Source organism: Pteropus medius, unplaced genomic scaffold, assembly GCF_902729225.1.
Source record: "Pteropus medius unplaced genomic scaffold, Ma_sr-lr_union100, whole genome shotgun sequence".
NCBI lineage: Eukaryota > Metazoa > Chordata > Mammalia > Chiroptera > Pteropodidae > Pteropus > Pteropus medius.
Window position 1 is genome coordinate 116,784 of NW_024346771.1, and position 19,002 is coordinate 135,785.

General features: G+C 47.0%; 1 protein-coding gene across 2 annotated transcripts in view; it reads right to left on the reverse strand.

Moving 5' to 3' along the window:
- Positions 1–19,002, reverse strand: part of WNT7A (Wnt family member 7A) — a 69,802-nt gene that overhangs the window by 32,118 nt on the left and 18,682 nt on the right. For both annotated transcript variants that reach the window (XM_039876462.1, XM_039876463.1), the window contains exon 3: positions 14,351–14,622. In XM_039876462.1, coding sequence (XP_039732396.1) covers positions 14,351–14,622 — 272 coding nt within the window. The remainder of the gene's footprint in view (positions 1–14,350; positions 14,623–19,002) is intronic.

Sequence of the window (19,002 nt, forward strand, 5' to 3'; positions counted from 1 at the left end):
CCGTCCATTCATCCATCCATCCTCCCACCCACCATCCACCCATCCAAACCAGCCCCCAAATGGTAAATCTCCTATCCTTGTCTCTTATTCATCTTTGATTTCCAGTATCTGAAAAACAAGGCTGACATTTAGTAGGTATCAGTGAATGTTTCTTTTCCCTTATTTACTTGTTCTGCATTTCCTATTAGACTGTGAGCTCTCTGATGGCAGGGAACATTTTTTCAGTCATTTGTTGGTCTCTAAAATCTTACACCTGACACAAAGAAGACATGCTATAAATATTTAATGAATGAGTGAATGAATGAATGCCCAAGAAAGAGGAACTATATCTAGCAAGAAAATAGACTCTGGAGGGAGACTGTCTGGATTCAGATCCTGGCTCTACTTATTAGTTGTGTGAACTTGGGTGAGTTAGTGAACCTCTCTGTGCCTCGGTGTCCTCATTTGTAAAAGGAAGATAATAATAGTACTTACCTAACTGGGTTCTTATGAGAATTTTGAGTTGATATATATGAAGTACTTATGATAGTGCCTGGAGTAAGACAAGGTTTACATAAGGGTTTAAAAATAAAACTCACATTTAAAAGTGGGGCATAGGAACAAATATTGAAGGCACAGACTCTTGAGTTCAAAAGGTGAGAAGAAAGCTTCTGTCTGAGCCTGTGCTGTTCCCACAGGAGGATCCCTATAGCAAACACTTTAATTTTCTCAGCCACACTGGGATCATTTGGTCAACTACCAATATTATGTCAGGTGGTCGTTAGCGCTATGTAGAAAAAAGAAAACATGGAAGGGAACAGGAATTGGTGAAGCAGATGGGAGAGCAATTTCAAATAGCATAGTCAGGAAAGGCCTCCTTAAGGTGATATTTGAGCAAAGACTTGAAGAGGTCAGACGGTGAATGTCCAGAGGGTGAGCCCTCCATTCAAAGGCAACAGCAAGTACAAAGGCACTGAGGTAAGGATTACCCAGTGTGTCTGAGGAACAGTATAAGTGAGACAGAGTGAGCAAAGAGAAAGTAGAAAGAAATAAAGTAAGAAGGTCGTAAGTCATGAAGGGCCTTGCTGGACATCATGAAGTCTTCAGTTTCTACTCTGAGTGAGTTGGAAGTCATTATGAGGCTATGGATGGAGGGGAGATAATTTCATTTATGTTTGAAAATATGGGGAAGCAAGGAGACAAGTTAGAAGGCTGTTGTACTCCTTCAGGTAGGGCATGATGGTGGCTTAGACCATGAAGTCAGGAGTGCAGGTTGTTAGAAGAGGGAAGATTCTGGACGGGTGTTGCAGGTAGAACCAACATGTTGGATGTGGGGTGTGATAGAAGGAATCAAGAACAAAGCCAAGATTTTGGGCCTAGACTAGGAGTCCAACCCCAGGCCATGGACTAGTCTTGGTCCTCATATTTGCAGCTGCTCCCCAGTGCTAGCATCACCACCTCAGCTTCACCTCAGATCATCAAGCTTTAGATACTCACAGGAGCACCGGTCCCTGGCGTTAAGGAGGTTGCGGACCGCTGGCCCAGACAATTGGAAGGATGGAGCTGCTATTTTCTAAACTAGAGGGATAAGCTGGAGTGGGAATGAACTAGAAGGGGATGAAGGCAGGAGTACATTCATAGAAGAAAGGTCAGGAGTGAGGTTTGGGACAGGAGGGAGTTGGGGAAAGGCAGTTGGAGATACTAGGCTTGCGTTAGGGTGGGATGTCTGGGCCGGAAACTGGACTTGATGTATAACTTTGCAGGTTCCAGAATGTGGGTACCTGTGGCATGGGGCTGGAAAAAACCAGTGGGGGGGCCCTCTCTGGAGGTGGCTGCTTAGACACGACTGAGATACCCAGATGGACGTCACCTGTCTTGGAAAGGAGAGAACCAATGTGAGATCACAAAAGCTTGGTCCCCTTGTGATCCTCTCTGTTCAGTAAAGTGAAAATCTCAATGACCTCTTAAACATCTCCTTCTCTTCACATCCTTCTAGCATGCTATGTGGCTTGCAAGCAAAAAAAAAAAAAGGAAGTTTTAGACCTAGAAAGAGCTTTAAGAATAGAATATAGGAATTAAAGCCTATTATGGCTTTAAAATTATTACTGCTACTAATAATAACAATATTAATAATAGCAGCTACTAATTCCTGAGCATGCATCATGCAAGAGAGCATGGGACTCAGCATTTTATGGGTATTATTTCATTCAATCTGCACAACAACTATGAGAAGTACGAATTATCATTGCCTTTTTCCCAAGGAGGAAACTGAGGCTTGGAGTAAGGAGACTAAATAAGGTCGCACAGCAAACAAGTTGCAGAGTCAGGTTTTTTATTGTACCTCTTTCCACAATCATGGCATTTCCATCTCCCACGGAACAAAAGCTCAGCATCCTTTCATGAGTCAAGAGCTCAGATGTATCTAGGAGCTCCCTGACCTGCCTCCCCACTGGGGCTTTCAAAGCCCAGAAGAGAACAACCCTTGCAGAGCCACCCTCCCAGCAAACTGAGTGGCACCTACTCAGAGCCTCAGGTCTCATGCCTGCAAAATGGTTACAATTACACAACTCACTTGGAAGAGAGTTGTTAGGCTTGGCCATGAAAGTGTTAAAGAAAGGTTTTGCAAATTAAAAAGTGTTTTACAAATGTTGTTAAAATCACTCTTGTTTCAAAATACTACCGATCCTTCCAGCCCCCCCAAATATATATATGTACTCATAGACACATATGTGCATGTATACACACGCACATGTACACACACACTTTTGAGGGCTAAGAAGAAGCCGCATAGAGCATGGGCCACAGAGGCAGGATGGCTGGGAGAGAATCCTGCTTGGATGCTTTCTACCTGGGCAGTCTCAGTACACTATTTAACTGCTCTGTGCTTTGGTTTTCCTCATCTGTAAAATGGGAGTAACAACAATAGAGTCTTCCCCGTGAGATCATTTGGACAGCACTTGGAAATAGGCAGGCACATGATGTATCAGGTCTTGAGAGGAGCACACAGAGAAGCTGAATTCTGGTCTCACACTGCCTACGCCCCACTGGCTCAAGGCTTATCCCTCTCCCACAATGTCCTTGGGAAGCCCTGAGATCAGGTGAGCCCTTATTCTGCTGCAGCTGGGACTGTTCAGGGGCCTAGGACACTGCTCAGTCACAGCCTGGACCTCTACTGCCATCTGCAGAATGGAGTTAACAAAGACCCCAAGGTTGTTGGGCCAATGAAACGGATTAACTCATGTGGACAGAGTAGTGCTGGGACAGAGAGAATGATCTCTGCTGTGAGCAGTGACTATTATTTGCATCTCAAATGCACACTGCAAGGTGACAATTTAAAGAAGCCCCTTTGTCAGGCAAGATGTCCTTTTGCAGAATATAAGAGCACCTGGATTTCTCTTCAAAGGACTCGTAAGTGTTCAGGATTAGTGAAAGTGACAGCAGCCTGCTCCTGCCCACTTTCTCCACATCACCTGGGCCACGCCCCATTCCTCCCTTTCTCTAGCACTATTCTTGCCCCTCCCTTTCCCTGCCTTCCTCACCACCACTTGGCTCTCCCTCCTCTCATCCCAGCAGATTTGATAACACCTATGAGTCCCAGTCCCCCTCCTGAAGACAAAGGCGGCAATTGTCCCCATGGGCGCCTTTTGACTTAGTCTCACTGTGGTGTAATCGAGGCCCCTGAGCTCCACCTCATTTGGGAGGCCTCCCAGGGCCTCCCCGCACGGTCCCCTCCCCTCTCAGGTTGGTTTCAAATGAGCCCCTGGCTGAAGGGCCAGCAGCCACACTGTGAATTCCTTTCAGGAGAAATCAGATGGCCACTATTTGAGACGGCTCCCTTGGACTGGCCAGGTGGGCCAAGGAGGTGAAATGATTGGCTCCCACCACTGTGGAGACCTTCCAGGATCCCCTTAATAACAGCAGTCATGTCTGTGCCCCTTGCACTCTAAGCCAGCCGGCGCTGTCCAACAGATCTTCCTGTGAACTATCTAATACGGTAACCACTCAAAACGTGGACTGAGGGTCTGAATGTTGAATCATATTTATTTGTAATTAGCTTATATTTAAATAGCCACATGTGGCCTGTGGTGACTGTATTGGACAGCACAAGTAAAAGCAACCCACTCCACTCAGAGCACCTACTATATGCCAGGCTCCAAGCTGAGCTCTGGGAGACTCCGAGGTGACTCACAGCTGCCTGGAAGGACAAAGAGAATTCTGCCGGGGGAGAGGATGTGGATCCCCAGGCTGCCTTCACCAGCTGAGCCAGCACAGAAACTCTGGTAAAACAGGAGGTGCCTCAGGTCTCTGCACAGACATGGGCACTCCTGGGCATGCCACAGGCTGGGCAATTCCTCATCCAGTTTTGCCTTGAACCATCACCCTACCCCGAATTCTGCCCCGCATAACAACCCAGGCCCCCTTCTTTCTGGGGAGGGGCAATATTCAGACTTCTCCTCTCCGCACAGCCAAGTTCCCTCCTGGCCCGGAAGTGTCCTCTCTAAGACAGAGGATGGTGGCCAAAGGACTGTCCCAGGGCCACAGTGACCACAGCGGGAGAGGACTCAGTGCCTGAGTAATCCACAATCCCCATATTGGGGCCTTTGGGAGCTGAAGGCTACAGTCTTCAAGTTCCTTGAAACAGGGTATCTGAGTATCTCAGGATAATATCCTAGAATCACAGTGTGTCAGAACTGGAGGTGAGGATAAACACATCCAAGTCCCAGAATCCATGGGACTGGTAAAACAGTTCAGGGGTTAAGGACTAAGTCTGGAGCCAGTCTGCTTGGGTTCAGATCCCAGGGCAGCACTGGCCAGCTGTGTGGCCCTTGTCAAGTTTCATAACCTCTCTATTTCTCTGTTTTTCCATTTGTAAAATGGAGAGAACAGCAGAGAATATGAACCTTGTAGGACTGTCGTGGGAATTAAATTAGTACATGCATTTCAAGTGCTAATATTAGAATCATGTTTTTATTCTTCAGCAAAAGCATACTTGCCCTCCAGTTTATCTCACTTTTTGGTGGCAAGTTCTTTCTCGCCAGAGCTAAAACTTGCATCTTCTCCACATTCCTCTATTTCTTGAGTCCCAGTCCTGCCTGATCCCTCCCCCCAGACCCCCAGGCTTTCAGTAACTGAGGCTACCCCACTCCAGTTTGAGCCTCCTTTGGGCCTGTATCCATTCTGGGTTGGGGTGGGGAAGTGATCTCAGCAGCCCATCCAGAGCAAAGTGGGATACTGAAGACAAGGCTCCATGATGCTAGGGGACCACAGCCCTTTCTTTTCCCCATGGTAGGAGCTGCTCCTGCCCTGTCTCTGCTCCCTACCACCATGGACTCCCTATATCGCCCACTCCCTTCCTCAGCAATACCCACTGCTATCACTGTGGCATCACTGACTGGACTTGGCTGGGCCCTGGCCTTGCTGTGTTATCAGAGAAAACTGGAAACACCTCAGGTCTCATGGGCATCTTCCATCAGGGCCTGGGCCGGTTCCTCTCTGATCCCTCCTGATCTGCTTCTGCTCCAGATCTAGCTTTTTCCTCTAGTCACGCCCACCCTGGCCTACTCATCCCAGTGATTTGTCCCTCATGGACCTCTCAGATCCCATGTCAGCACTTTGTCCAGCCCAGAACCATTCTCCTTGGCCAGCCACAGGAAGCAGTAAGGAGACTGATCTGGGAGCTGGGCCCTGGGTGTGAATCCTGATTCTCCAATCTCTTAGTACATGTGGACTTGCCAAAGGCCCTCCATGTCCTGTCAACCTCTCATCTATTAAATGGCCCAAGTAAGGAAGAGTCTCTGGTTCTAAAACTATTCTGTGGTTCTTGGCACTATTTGGAAGCTGTTTTCGTCCACAGGGCTGTAGAGGCTGAGGAGAGTTGCCAGACTGAGCACATAACTGGACCAAAAAAAAAAAAAAATACGAAAGTTAACTCAAAATGTATCATGGAATCTTGAGGACATTGTGTTAAGCGAAATAAGGCAGTCACAAAAGGACAGATATTGTAGGATTCCACTTATACAACATCCCTAGAGTAGTCAGACTCATAGAGACAGAAAGTAGAACAGTGGTTGCCAGGGACTGGAAGTGGGGAATAGGGACAGCGTTTCATGGGAACAAAGTTTTAGTTTGAGGAAGATGAAAAATATTCTGGAGATGGATGGTGGTGATATTTGTACAACGGTGTGAGGGTACTTAATGCCACTGAACTGTATTCTTAAAAATGTTAGAATAGTAAGTTTTATGTTGTGCATATTTTACAATTAAAAATAAATAAATTTTAATAAATAAAGTTTTAAAAGATATAAACCTTGTTGATTTATAGTTAATTAATTAATTAATTTAAAAACAGATCACAAACTTAATTATAAAATGTAAAACTACAAAACTTTTTGAAAAAAGCATAGGGAAAAATCTTTGAGAACTTGGGCTGAGGAAAAAGTTTTTAGACAACACCAAAAGCACTATTTATAAAAGGAAAAGTTGATAAATTGGACCTTATCGAAATGAAAGATTTTTGCTCTGCAAAAGATCCTGTGAAGAGGATGAAAAGACAAGCTATAGATGGAAAAAAAATATTTGCAAACCATAAGTCTGACAGACTACCATCTAGAACATATAAAGATATCTCAAAACTCAACAGTAAGAACATAAACAGTCTAATTAGAAAATAGGCATAAGACATTAATAGACATTGCACTGAAGAGGAAACACAGATGACATATATGCACATGCAAAAATGTTCAACATCATTAGCCCTTTGAGAAATGCTACTTAAAACCACAATGAAATATTGCACACCCCTATCAGAATGGCAAAAATAAAATAAAGTGACAACACCAAATGCTGGTGAGGATGCAGAGAAACTGGATCATTCATATATTGCTGGTGGGAATGTAATATGGCACAACCACTATGGAAAATGGTTTAGCACTTTCTAACAAAGCTAGACATACAAATAACTACTGTATGATCCAGGATTTGTACTTTTGGACATTTATTCCAGAGAATGAAACCATACATTCATACCAAAACCTATATACAAATGTCCATAGCAACTTTATTTGTAGTAGCCCAAAACTGGTCACAACCCAGATGTTCTTCAATAAGTGAATGGTTAAACAAACTGTGGTCTATCCATACACAGAATTATTGATATACACAGCAACATGAATGAATCTTGAGTGAATTATGCTAAGTGAAAAGCCAATCCCAAAAGGTTACATACTGTATGATTCCATTTATATAATATTCTTGAAATGATAAAATAATAGAAATGGAAAACAGGTTAGTGGCTGCCAGAGAATAGGAGAGGGGTAAGGGAGAGAGGAAAGTAGATTCAGCTCTTAAAGGGTAGCACAGGGATCCTTGCAGTGGAAATGTTCTGTATCTTGACTATATATACTCATACTAAAAACTATTCATTTTATCTCAAATGCAAATTTAACTGGGACTACTGTTTTTTATTTTTTTTAATCTGACAACTGCACTCCTGGGAAATTCCTCAAGATTAGATCAGATATTTGTCATTTCATTCATTCACTCAACATATATTTCTTGAGCACTTACTGTGTACCACGCAGTATCCTAGGTACGGGGGAATGCAGCTGTGAACTCATGTTTCCCCTACCCTTATGGTGCTGACATTGTAGTGAGAAAAGACAGGCAATAAACACATAAAGAACTGTGAAGATAACATAATTTCATATGGTGATAAATATCACATAGAAAATAAAGCAATGTAGTATACAGAGAGAGATAGCATGGACGTAAGGGAGTCAGGGAGGGCCTCCCTGAGAAGGGGACATCTAAGCAGAAACCTGAAGGAATAGAAGTTTGTTATGAAAAGATCTGAGTGAAGAACATTCCTGACAGAGGAAACTGCATGTGCAAAGTTCCCGAGGCAGAAACGAGCTTGGTGGAGTCTAGGAGTATGTGGCTGCAGACAAAGTTGGCCTCCATTGGTCCTAAATACCCTGCCTGTGTCTTCCCTCTATACATGTCAGACCTAGAAGTCCCTTCTGAGACCATAGGGTCCCACTGTGGAAGAAACCAAAGCCCTACATGGATGAGATTTACCTAAGGATGCCCCTGGTCCAAGTCCCTCAATTTCTGGCTAGAGACTTTTCCATCTAGAAGGTGAGAAGGTACATCTGCTCCTGGATCTAGGGCAGGAATGGAGGGCACAGTGGCCTGAGGAGGCCTCTTCACAGCCTGCCCTGGTCAGAGGCTTCAGGCCAGGCAGGGCTTGGCTATCCAGGCCCTCCACGTACCACCACTGACCACTCTTACTGGCCAAATATGCAAGTGGCTCTCAGAACAGTGGAGAGAAACATAGCTGAGCAAGCCTTATCTGGGCCCCACCCCAGCAGCCTGGCTGGGTCCCTGGTGTCCCCTGACTCAGAGGCCTGCCTGTAGCCAGGGCAGGGTAGTAATCCAGCTCCCAGGAGCACCCACACCTGACGGGGCAGGGCAGGAAGGGACAAGACCGGCACCCTCCTGGAGCAAGAAGCTGGGCAGGGACTGGGAGGTGACTTCTCACTCAGGTGGAATTCCATCCCCCTGAGCTCACCTCTGTGGGTGAAAGCAGCACATTCCAGCAGGGGCCAACCCTGTCCCAGCTGGGCCCCCATCCCCAGGGCTGCCTCTCTTGAGCTCAGCCACCACACACCCAGGAAGGGATTGCAGAGGGCGCCTCCCTCCCCGGAGGCCCCCAGAGCTCCCTGCACACTTTAATTTTAGTGTACAGCAAGGCCTCCACAGTGGGCCAAGTAATATCATCATGGAGGCCCAGAAAGGCTGGTCTCTTGGCTGGGGTTCCAGAGTGAGGACATAGCAGAAGCTCCAAGTGTAGTCTGGGCTTCTTTGTATCCCACAGGGTCCACTCCTGGCTCTCTGCCCAGCTCTATGACTTCCCATAGCCTTCTTGCCCCAGTGCCCATTTCCCAGATCTGTGCCCAGCTCTTTGACTTTTCCCATTTAAATCCTCCCACTGGGCAATCCTACCAAACACCAGGGCTTCTGTTACCACCTCCTGCTGGTAGCTGTCAGGAAGTGGTTGCAGCCAAGGCCTCTTTCCAAAATTAAGATCCAGGCACCAGTGGTCTCAGAATATCCCCATCTGCTGCCTACAGGATCTCCCACTCCCACACCCAAAGACACCCTCATCATCTCTCCCCAGATCATTTTCCCCTGCCTCAGTTCCTGACCCCAGTGAGGGGTAGCACCCACCCATCCATCCCAAATGTAACCGAAGGCGAGTCCTATCTTTTCTGCTTCCTTAACAGCTGTTCTTCCTGTCCACCCCAAGGCTTTTGCTGGGTTTGGACACCAGCTGCTGCCCTGTCTCCCTTCACTTAGTTCTCCACTCTATCCCACAGAGGGCCAGAGACCTGCCCACAGCACTCCCCAACCAAAGTATCTCCAAGAACCTTCGTGTAAGTGGAAAGTCCTGTTCCTTGCCCGGCATTCAAGACCCTGTGTTTGGCCCCAGCCCCGTCTGCAGCCTGTTCACCCATTACCCCTCTCTCTCTAGACACATAGAACCCTGCCCTCCCTCACAAAGCCTAACCATACTTTTTAAAGACTTCATGCTATAATACATTCTGTTACTTCTGCCTGAACTGCCTTCCTCCTTCCCACCTGCCTTGTCCACCTGGAGGACTTCTCATCCTTCAAAGCTTTACTAATGGTCCCTTCTTCTCCCCCAAGAGGTCTCCAGACTTCTCTGAGAGAAAATCACTCCTGCTTCTGCACTCCCTTTGAGCCTTCTGTGTGGCATTTCTTCTGAGGTGTGAACCCCGAATCATAATTTTAGCTCCTCTTATCTGACTCTCACTAGACTGGTATCTTGAGAGCAAGAATCATGATTAGCTCATCTCCTCACTGCCCAAAAGGCTAGAAAAAAATCGTTCAAAGACAGATTCTACCATCCGAAGATTTCAACCCAATGCTTCTCATGCCTGTCTCCTTTACAACCAAAGATCCTATAATTTCAAACCCTACATGTGAGAATGTGAACTTAATATTCTACAATCCCAACCTGAACAGTCTGTGATTTTAATCCAAAAATATTATAGTCCTAAAATTTCAATAGGGAAATACTATAATTTCTATCTTGCCTGGTCATTCTGATTCAACCCTGTGGATCACACAATTGCATGAGACAATGAGGACAGGGAAAGCCAGGCCAGACTATAGCGATGCACCTACTACTCCAGCCTTGTGGCCCATATCCACAGGCCAGCACCTGGCCTGCCGAGGCTTGGACCCAAATTGGAGACCCGTGAGGGCAGGATGCTCCCACAACGTTTATTCTCCCTCAACTGCCAGATGAATCAGTGGGCTGCCCTGGGTCCCCCCTCATTGGGCCTGTAACCACCTCTGCCCCTCAGGACACAGACCCCCTCCCTGACTTCCCTTGCTTCCTCCTTTTCTCGCATGAGCTGCCAACAAACCCTGGAGCCTGTGGTCAGGTTGAGTCTTGTCTCCTCACAGCAGGAGCAAGGGAGCCAGTGATAAACACATGTGTGATCCTTTCCAAGACGCTCAGCCAGGAGAGGCTACGGGCTGGCCCCATTTCTCCTGTTGGTTCCTCACCTCTGCTGTGTGTGTGTGTGAGGGCGGGAGGCACAGAAGCCTACTGTTGGGGAGATTCTGGGGCTGGGCCTCATGCCTTCGAATAATGGTACATAGCAGGATTCTGAGGCATCTCCAGTATGTATCCTCCCTGACCAGCACCTGAGGATCCAGAACAAATGAGTGTCATAGTCTCCTTTGACAGATGGGGGAAACCGAGGCCTCAAGTAGAGATAGAACTCAGAACTAATATACGCTAAGCCTTATTTACCTCAACCTCGGTGGCTATCCTTGCTTCTAACCACTTGGATAAGCATCTGGGCCCTTGGGGTGCCCTGTGGCAGAGAGTGAGGGTCTGGCTACCCCAGGGCTAGGCTGGGAGAACACCTTCATGCGGTGCTCTGGTTGAGCAGTGCAGCCACTGCCCTACGTGCCTGAGGGCCAAACGGGACCACCACTAAGCCTCCATTTGCACTCCTATACCACAAAGGGGCCAGGTTGGTGGTTGGTCAGACTCTTCCTTATGCACATTGGGGAGTCCCAAATTCCACTTCTTGGCTCTGGAAAATACATAGTGCCAGGTTGAAATGCTGTTCCAGGAACCCATCCACAAAAGTCCTCACAAACTAGAGTGGAGCTGGGGAGGCAGTGGAGTGTCTCTTTAGCTGGTTTCCCTGAGCTGGGAGAACTCGGACTACACTTAGTCCAGAACTCTTTTCTGATGCTACCCACAGCCTCACGCTGCCTCCCTGGTGTCAGTGTCTCTGACTTCTGCCTCTTTCCTGTTCCACAACCATCAGTGGCTCCCCGGTGACCATAAGGTACTCAACCATTCACTCAGTTCAGCTCTGTATGCCAACCTTGGGAGCATAGCTACAAATGAAATCTTTGGGGTCTCTGTCTCCCTCAAGCTTATGGTCTGGTGGAGAGTGGGGGAAAGCTCAGGAACAAAGCTACTTCCAAGTAAAGGCTATGAAGGAATTGAAAGAGAAGCTTGTTTGAGGAGGGAACATTTGAGCTGAAACCTGAATAGCAACCACAGAAAGATTTGAGAGAAAGCAAGACTCTCACTCTCTGGCCTGGCAGGTGACCTTGCAAGCTCCTTGGCTGCTGTTACCCAATAAGGGATTCACAGACCAGCCAGTCTGGACCACTACCTCTGGGCCTTTGGCCACTATCTCTCCACACTAGAACTGAGTTGCCTTGACCTATTTTCCTCACTCATCTTACAAGGGTCCACCTCCTCCAGGAAGCTCCCTGAGTTTGGTCTTATGACATCTGATAGCTTCTAGCATCTGCATTACCCAAGAGCTGCCTTGAACAGCAACAACTGCCCTCATTCCTGCTGGGGCTGTGTGGCTTATAAAACTCTCTCTCACTTGATATATACTGAACTCTTCTTACTTCAAGCTAGGAATTCTCTTCTTTAGTTCTCACAGTGGCCCAACTGGGTAGCCACAGATGAGGAAACTGAGGTGGAAGAGGAAAGCCAGTTGTTTTCTTTCTGTCTGCCCCCATGGAGTGAGAGCTTCCAGAGTAGGAGGCAGCCTGTGACCTGGCCCTAAAGAGTGATCTGACCACAGAGACAGGGAGGAATAAATAGCTGAGAAGCCTAGAAGGATGTGCTGGCCTTGGGCAGTAGGTCTCAGCCACAAGACTGAATAGGTAGGGCCAGGCAGAGCCTAACAATTTATCCCAGTACATCTTCCTGGGGCAGGCCAGGTGAGCAGCTCTGCCATTGTGACTCACAGCAACCTGGGCTGACTGGGAGGCTCTGACACACAGGATGTGGCCAGAGGCTGGAGTGGAGGGAGGGAAGAGTAGTATGTGAGGGCTGGAGGAAAGGCCAGCTTGCCCCTCCCATTCATATGCATGTGGGGGGCCTCGCTCCCCTCCAAGGTATGCAGGCTACCCAACACCACTTACCAGACAGACTCCCTCCTGTGTGACACATGTTTGCACAACTTGTAATCACACCCATCCCATGCAGAGGACTAGGTGCAAGGCCCTGTGGTAAGTGCTCTCCTGCTTTGTCTCCTTCTCTCCTCACCTGAGCCCTGAGGACATTCTGGCCAGCTCTGCTTTCTTCTTGGGAAGGAATGTAACAATGCCCACAGGTAGATCTCTGACCACCATGCTACAGCAGCATATGATGTGCAAAGAAGGCCAACTTGAGAGCCAGATGTTTTGGGTTCGAATTCTGGCATTGCTAATTAGCTGTGGGACCCTCGGCACATTATTTAACCACTCTGTATCTCAATCTCTTCACCTATAAAATGGGGATGAAGATGCTATTGTTCTTAGGGATGCCTTGCAAATTAAGTGAGCTGACATATCCGGAGCTAGAAGACTGCCTGGCCCATGGACGTGCTATAACAGAACAAGATCTGTACCACTTAATATATCCGTCACCAAAATGTGGCAGCTCACAGCCCACACTTAGTAGATTTATGTGTTTGAACCTCTGGTAATCCTTTTTCTTTTTAATTTTTTATATATTTTTTAAGAGTTACTGGTGACTATCAGTTTTAAATGCCAACACTTAAAAATGAAGTGATTGTACATAAAAATCTGAGTCTAAAATCAGAGGGTCTGGCCACTTGGGGCTGGCATTTCTGCACAGCCACAATAAGCTGGAGCTGAGCTGAGAGCCCTATGGATGGCGTCTGCTTCCTCAGTTCACCATAGCCCTGTGCACAGTTTCCTAGGTCCTTGTCACTCTTGTTCCTGCCCAGCCTCCCCTGGGAACCTACATTTGTAGCCCCCGGTGGTGTTAGCACAAGTCTTGTAACTGCAGTGGTCTGTCCTCCACCCAGAAAGCATTGAGCCCTCCCTTCCCATCTGCCCTGGCTCACAGACAACTCTCCACAGAGCTTCAACCTGACATGAGAATTTTTCCTCTTTCAGCGCCTCCTGGACCTGAAGGCTCCAGGGTGGGTTCTGAGCCCCTCAGGCTTCACAGGTATTTAAGAAGCCACTTGCAACCTCAGGCCACAACCCAAGGCACTGCCTGAGCCGGGCGGCACTGACTTGGGTACCCTGAGATGTCTGGTCCAGCTGTTTCTGCCCAAATACTCCCTGGGATAAAGAACTCACTCTTTTATTGTTAACTCACTCTGAATCTCATGGCTATGACTTATCCTCACCCTGGCAGGAGCTGCCTCTCTGTGATAACCCCATCCCACCCCATGTGCCCTAACTCTGTACTTCGGGCTTGCTCTCTTACATTGGGACAACCAGCTTCTCATGAGATTGGTTGTCTGGCCCCCTTTATATCCCAGCCATCTCCACTGAAATATCCTGGAACATCCCTACTCTCTTCTAAGCTGAGTCCAGAATCCAGGAAGACCTAAGGGGGCAATAAAGAGAAAATGGTCACCTCCTTTATTACTAGCTCTAGATTTTGGTTGAGGTGACCAATGACATGTTAGAGACCCTGGTTCATAGGGATGACTCCTACTGAACTCACCTCGACTCTTCCCTTCAATCAGAGTTTAGCACAGCTGATTTTGTAGACCCAAAGATAAGAGTTCACATGCATCCCTCTTTCCACTTTGCTGAGTTATACCCAATATGTTTTAACAGAGATTCAGTTATTTGATCTCTCTAGTAACAGATAAGCTCCCTGCCATACACAGATCCCGACCAGCAGCAAATGGACAACAGAGTCAAGTGGAATGAGACTAAGGGCAGAGCCCTGTGGCTCATCACCAGAGACCCAACACCAGCCATTATGAATAAGTTCTTTTGAAGCATTTCTGCAAGAGCCTCCCGGCTCCCTTTCCTGGCTGCCTACCTTTCGGCCTGCCTCGTTATTGTGTAAGTTCATGAGAGTCCGGGCATTCTGCTTGATCTCCCGGGCATCCACAAAGACCTTGGCGAAGCCGATGCCGTAGCGAATGTCGGCAGAGCAGCCACCCCACTTCCAGCCCTCGTCCCGGTGGTACTGGCCTTGCTTCTCCTTGTCGCAGCCACAGTCACTCAGGTTGCCCTGGGTACAGGCAGCTGTGATGGCATGGGCCACACCGGCAGCAATGATGGCATACGTGAAGGCAGCCTCTCGGCTCCCTGCAAGGAGAAGAGTGGAAAGACTGGGTCAGGTCCAGGGCATCCTGGGAGAATGCCAGGCCTGGATAAGAAGGGAAGCTGAGCTCATGGTAACAGCTCCATGAAGATTGACTGAGCACCCTTTCTTTACGTCCAAGAAAGCTATGTCTTAGGGTGATGACAGTGCCTGAGCATCCCTGTCAGGCACACACTCATTCAATCTCCAATCAATACATGCCCTTAAGAATTTGGGTAGGAGAGGAGAAAGACATGTGGGCTGGTTGCCCAGGCTCTGGCAGGCCAGAGGAGGGGATCCCTCTGTTGATTGCACTCACTCCCACCAACACTGAACAGAGCAGTGTAAACTGCTCACAACATCTGGCAACAAACAATAAGGCAGCATTTCTTGAACACCTACAGTGTGCAAAAACTCTGGAACCAGAGGCCTGGGCTTAAATCCAGGAACATCAGTCTCTTGTTCTGTGACTTCTAGCCAATGATGACCCCTCCCTGCGTCTCAGTGTCTCAGCTATACAACAGGAACTTTGCAGTAGTACTTTTCTCATGTTGGTGACAGAGAACAATAAGAGTTTGTCCTGTAATAATTGTTTTAAAAGTGTTCTTGTTATCAGAGGAGTTGTAGATATATTTCAAAAAAGAACTAGTGACTTTTTTAAAGTCTGATTACCGACCTAAGGAGCAATTATATGAATTCTACTATGAAAGAAAAAGAAAGTCTCAATGAAAGTTGTATGACTTTTATATTTCTGTGCCATCAAATATAAGTTAAAATACCAATTTTGTAATTCTCTGTTTAAATGGGAACTATTGGCCTCTTTGGCTCTAAATGAAAGGGCTAATATTTTAGGTTGATTATTTTATTGTAAATTAATCCATCCTAACTTTTAAATTTTGGTTGATTGTTTTTGTTGATAAATGTTCAAAAAATCAAAACTAGAAGTTAAAAAAAAATTATCACTCTCAGTTCTGTGCCTGGCTTCTGGCACCTGCTTGACACAACAGCTCTTGTTCTCAGTTGGCCCCTATTATTACTGCTGTGTGTCACCTGCCATTTGTAGGTCCATCCCCTCTTCTTCTTTGTGGCCCCCTCACTAGACTGTGAGCATCTCCAGTGGAGGCTGGGACCTGGCCCCCTTCATGTCAGCATCCTCAGGGCTCTGTCTAACATAAAAGGCAGAGACTGGAGAAGAGGAGAAAAGACTGCTCATAGTCATGGTGGAAAGAGGTACATCAACAAGAAGGTTCAGTGAGGGGTCTGGGAAGCTGCTGAGAAGTTGCTTTCCCACAGGTCTTCCCAGCTATTGGAGATGGCCCTGCCAGATGGTTCTGGGGCTTTTGGTATGTGTGTGTGGGGGGCGGGGGGCAGTGGTTAAAGGGTCTTGAGTATCTAGGGTGTAAGAGTTCATGCTCAGAGCCAGCATGGAGTAGGATTCAGGGAATGCACCCTGGAGGAAAAGGTCTCTGAACCCAGAGCAGGTTGATGAAGTGGAGCTGACCAGGCATGATGGGGTAAGGAGAAATGTTTCAGGATGTTGGGGTGGAGATGGCTTACGCAGTGAGGAAGATAGTGGATAAGGCAACCTCCAAGTTACTTCGAGCCCCAGGTCACTCTGACCCCCACACTCAGACACACCCTTTTCCTACCCACTCATCATCTACCTCATGGCCTCCCTCACCTGGGCTGCTAAGACACAAACAACCTGTAGCCCCTTCCTCTCCACCCTAATCATCACTCCCTCACCCCTGCAGACACATAAGCCTGTCCACCTGCTAGACTGGATGGCTTCACTGTACCAGGGCCACTTTGCTCTGACATTCCATGCCAGCCCAACTATGGCACCCGTTAACACAGGGGCTCCAATTCCAGCTTCGCTATATACCTACTGTGTTCCTGACTCTGCAGACATTATCATAGTGGTATTAGAAATATGTGTGTATCACGGGCCTGACATAGGGCCTGGTGCAGAGCCTCATAGACAGGGGATAGCTACAGAGTGGACATGCACATAGGCTTGACTTCTGGTCCAGCAATTTGGCAGGCTGGATACTTGACAAAGCTTTTGTTATGTGAAATTAAGATATGATGCATAAGATCTACCAATGCTGGCCTGGGCTAAGAGGAAGGCAAGGAAATCCATTGGGGCCATGTGTTGAAGACAGAACTGACCACCTGCAGGGCACATAGAAACAGAATGTGGCCATTTCATGTTGCTGGGCTCTGCAAAGGAGAAAGATTTGGAATTAAGATCACAAAGGCAAGAGACTAGGCTTCAAGTTCCACTGAGGCAGGACATTTGAAAAGAGTACTTGATGGATAGGCTTCCAGGGAGAGGGTAGATTGGGAAAATCACTACGCGCTAACAAAACTGGACAACAAGTAGGACTGACTTGGTCAGAACAGGAGGTGGGAGAGTGAAAGGTTGGTAACCAGGATCTCCTGGAAACTAGAGCCTTATTTCTGTTTCTGCACAGATTTAAGGCTTAAAATTCCCCCCCTGAATGTTCCAAGGTCTCCCAAGCCAAGTGGGAAGACTGATGCCAAACAGTGATTCCCTTAAACCCCTGAAGGAGCAAAGGTAAAAGCCCTTGGGCACCAGCTCAAACTACTACAGAGTATCAAATGCACAAAAAAAATCTAGAGCAGACAGACAACAGTGAGGTTAGACCTTCGTGTACATCAGAGAACGGAATGATCATATGGAGGGTATAAAGAGAACAGGACAGTAGTGAGGAATCCCTGTTCCACCACTTTCTAGCTATGTGACTTTGGCTGAGTCACTCACCTCTCTATTCCAGTTCCTTCACTATAAAATAGAGATGTCAATCACCCACTTTATTTAGGGCTAGAAAAAAAATTAACAAAGGTAAAGCATTTAGCACAGAGCCTGGCATGGGAAAGTGGGCCCAAATATTAGATTTATTACAATTTCTATTGATGGCAGTAGTTAACAGTTCCTCATAAGAGAGCTGTGAGGTAAGGCGTAGAAGTCTTCATTTATCTTCATTCACAGCTGAAGAAACTGAGGGCGAGAGACAGGTCTGGTTTGCCCAGGCCACCAACTGGTGGACTGCAGAGCTGAGCTGCAGACTTAGCCTTTAGAAACTGGCCTTGCTCGCCAACATTAGGCTGGCACTGCATAGTCCCACCTTCCTCCCTCAACACTACCATTGAGGAAACTGCCCTGGGCATCAAGCTAGCTGGGTAACTACTGTCTTGAGGTCTGTTAACCTCTTTAAGCCTCTCTTGCTTCCCCGGTGAAATGGGAATAATAACAGCATCTATATGTCATGGGATACTGAGTGGGCTGAATCATAGAATGGGGGGAAGGTGCTGAGCACCGTGCCTGGAATGTAGTAAGTGTTCAGTTAATGCCAGCCATTGCTGTTTTTGTTATTATTATTACTGCTGTGTTTCATTTTGCCTCATTGTGCTCTATGATACTTTGAGGGATAAGACAGCCAATGCTGAGGCAAGTGCTTGGGGCTAATCCAACATCGACCCTGCCAGAGCAAGTCACTTAACCTCCCTGAGCCTCCGTTTCCATATTTGTTAATATCATTCACCCTGTAGAAAGACGTAGATATCACCTGTCACATGCACAGCACTTAAGTAAACATTGTATTATAATGATTAATATTGATGAAATCACAGGCACTGTTGGGAGGTACAGAGAGAGAATTCCTCTTGCTTAGTTTTCTCCATAGCCTTCCTGCTATTTTAGACTTATTTGTTTATTTTCTGCGCCTCCCATCACACCTACCACCTCCATTGCCCTTCTAGAAAATAATTTCCTTGAAGATGAGCACTTTGTCATGTTCCCCGTCATGTCCCCAGGGCATGACAAGTAGTAGACATTCCATAATTATTTGTTGATTGAAAAAATGAATAAATAAAAGAAAGCTCCAAACAGTGGTTGAGAGCTATGGATGACCTTTATTTTATGCTTCCATGCTGGCGCTTTGGAAAGTACACTCACCTGGTTCTGAGGAGAGCAAACTAACTGAGATTCAGAGAGATTCTGCGAGGTGGGTGTGAAGCAGTGATGAACTCCAGCCCATTCAGCGTGACTTCCCCTAGGGTGTCAGCACAGAATTAGTCAGACACCACTAGGGTTTGGGGTTTGTTTCTGAGTGGAGGAGAAGGGTAGAAAGAAAGTAACCTTTGTTGAGTATCTACTATGTACCAGACGCACATTAGGCTCTCTGTGTGGTATTTTGCAACGGTCCCATTGAGTAGACATCATTCTTTACAATTTTACAAGGGAGGAAACCAAGGATCTGAGAACTAATGTGATCTACTGAGGCCACCCACCTGGAAACTGGATAGAAGTGGGATTCAAGGCCCGAGTTGGGCAGTGTCCTTCCTCAGTCACATCCTAC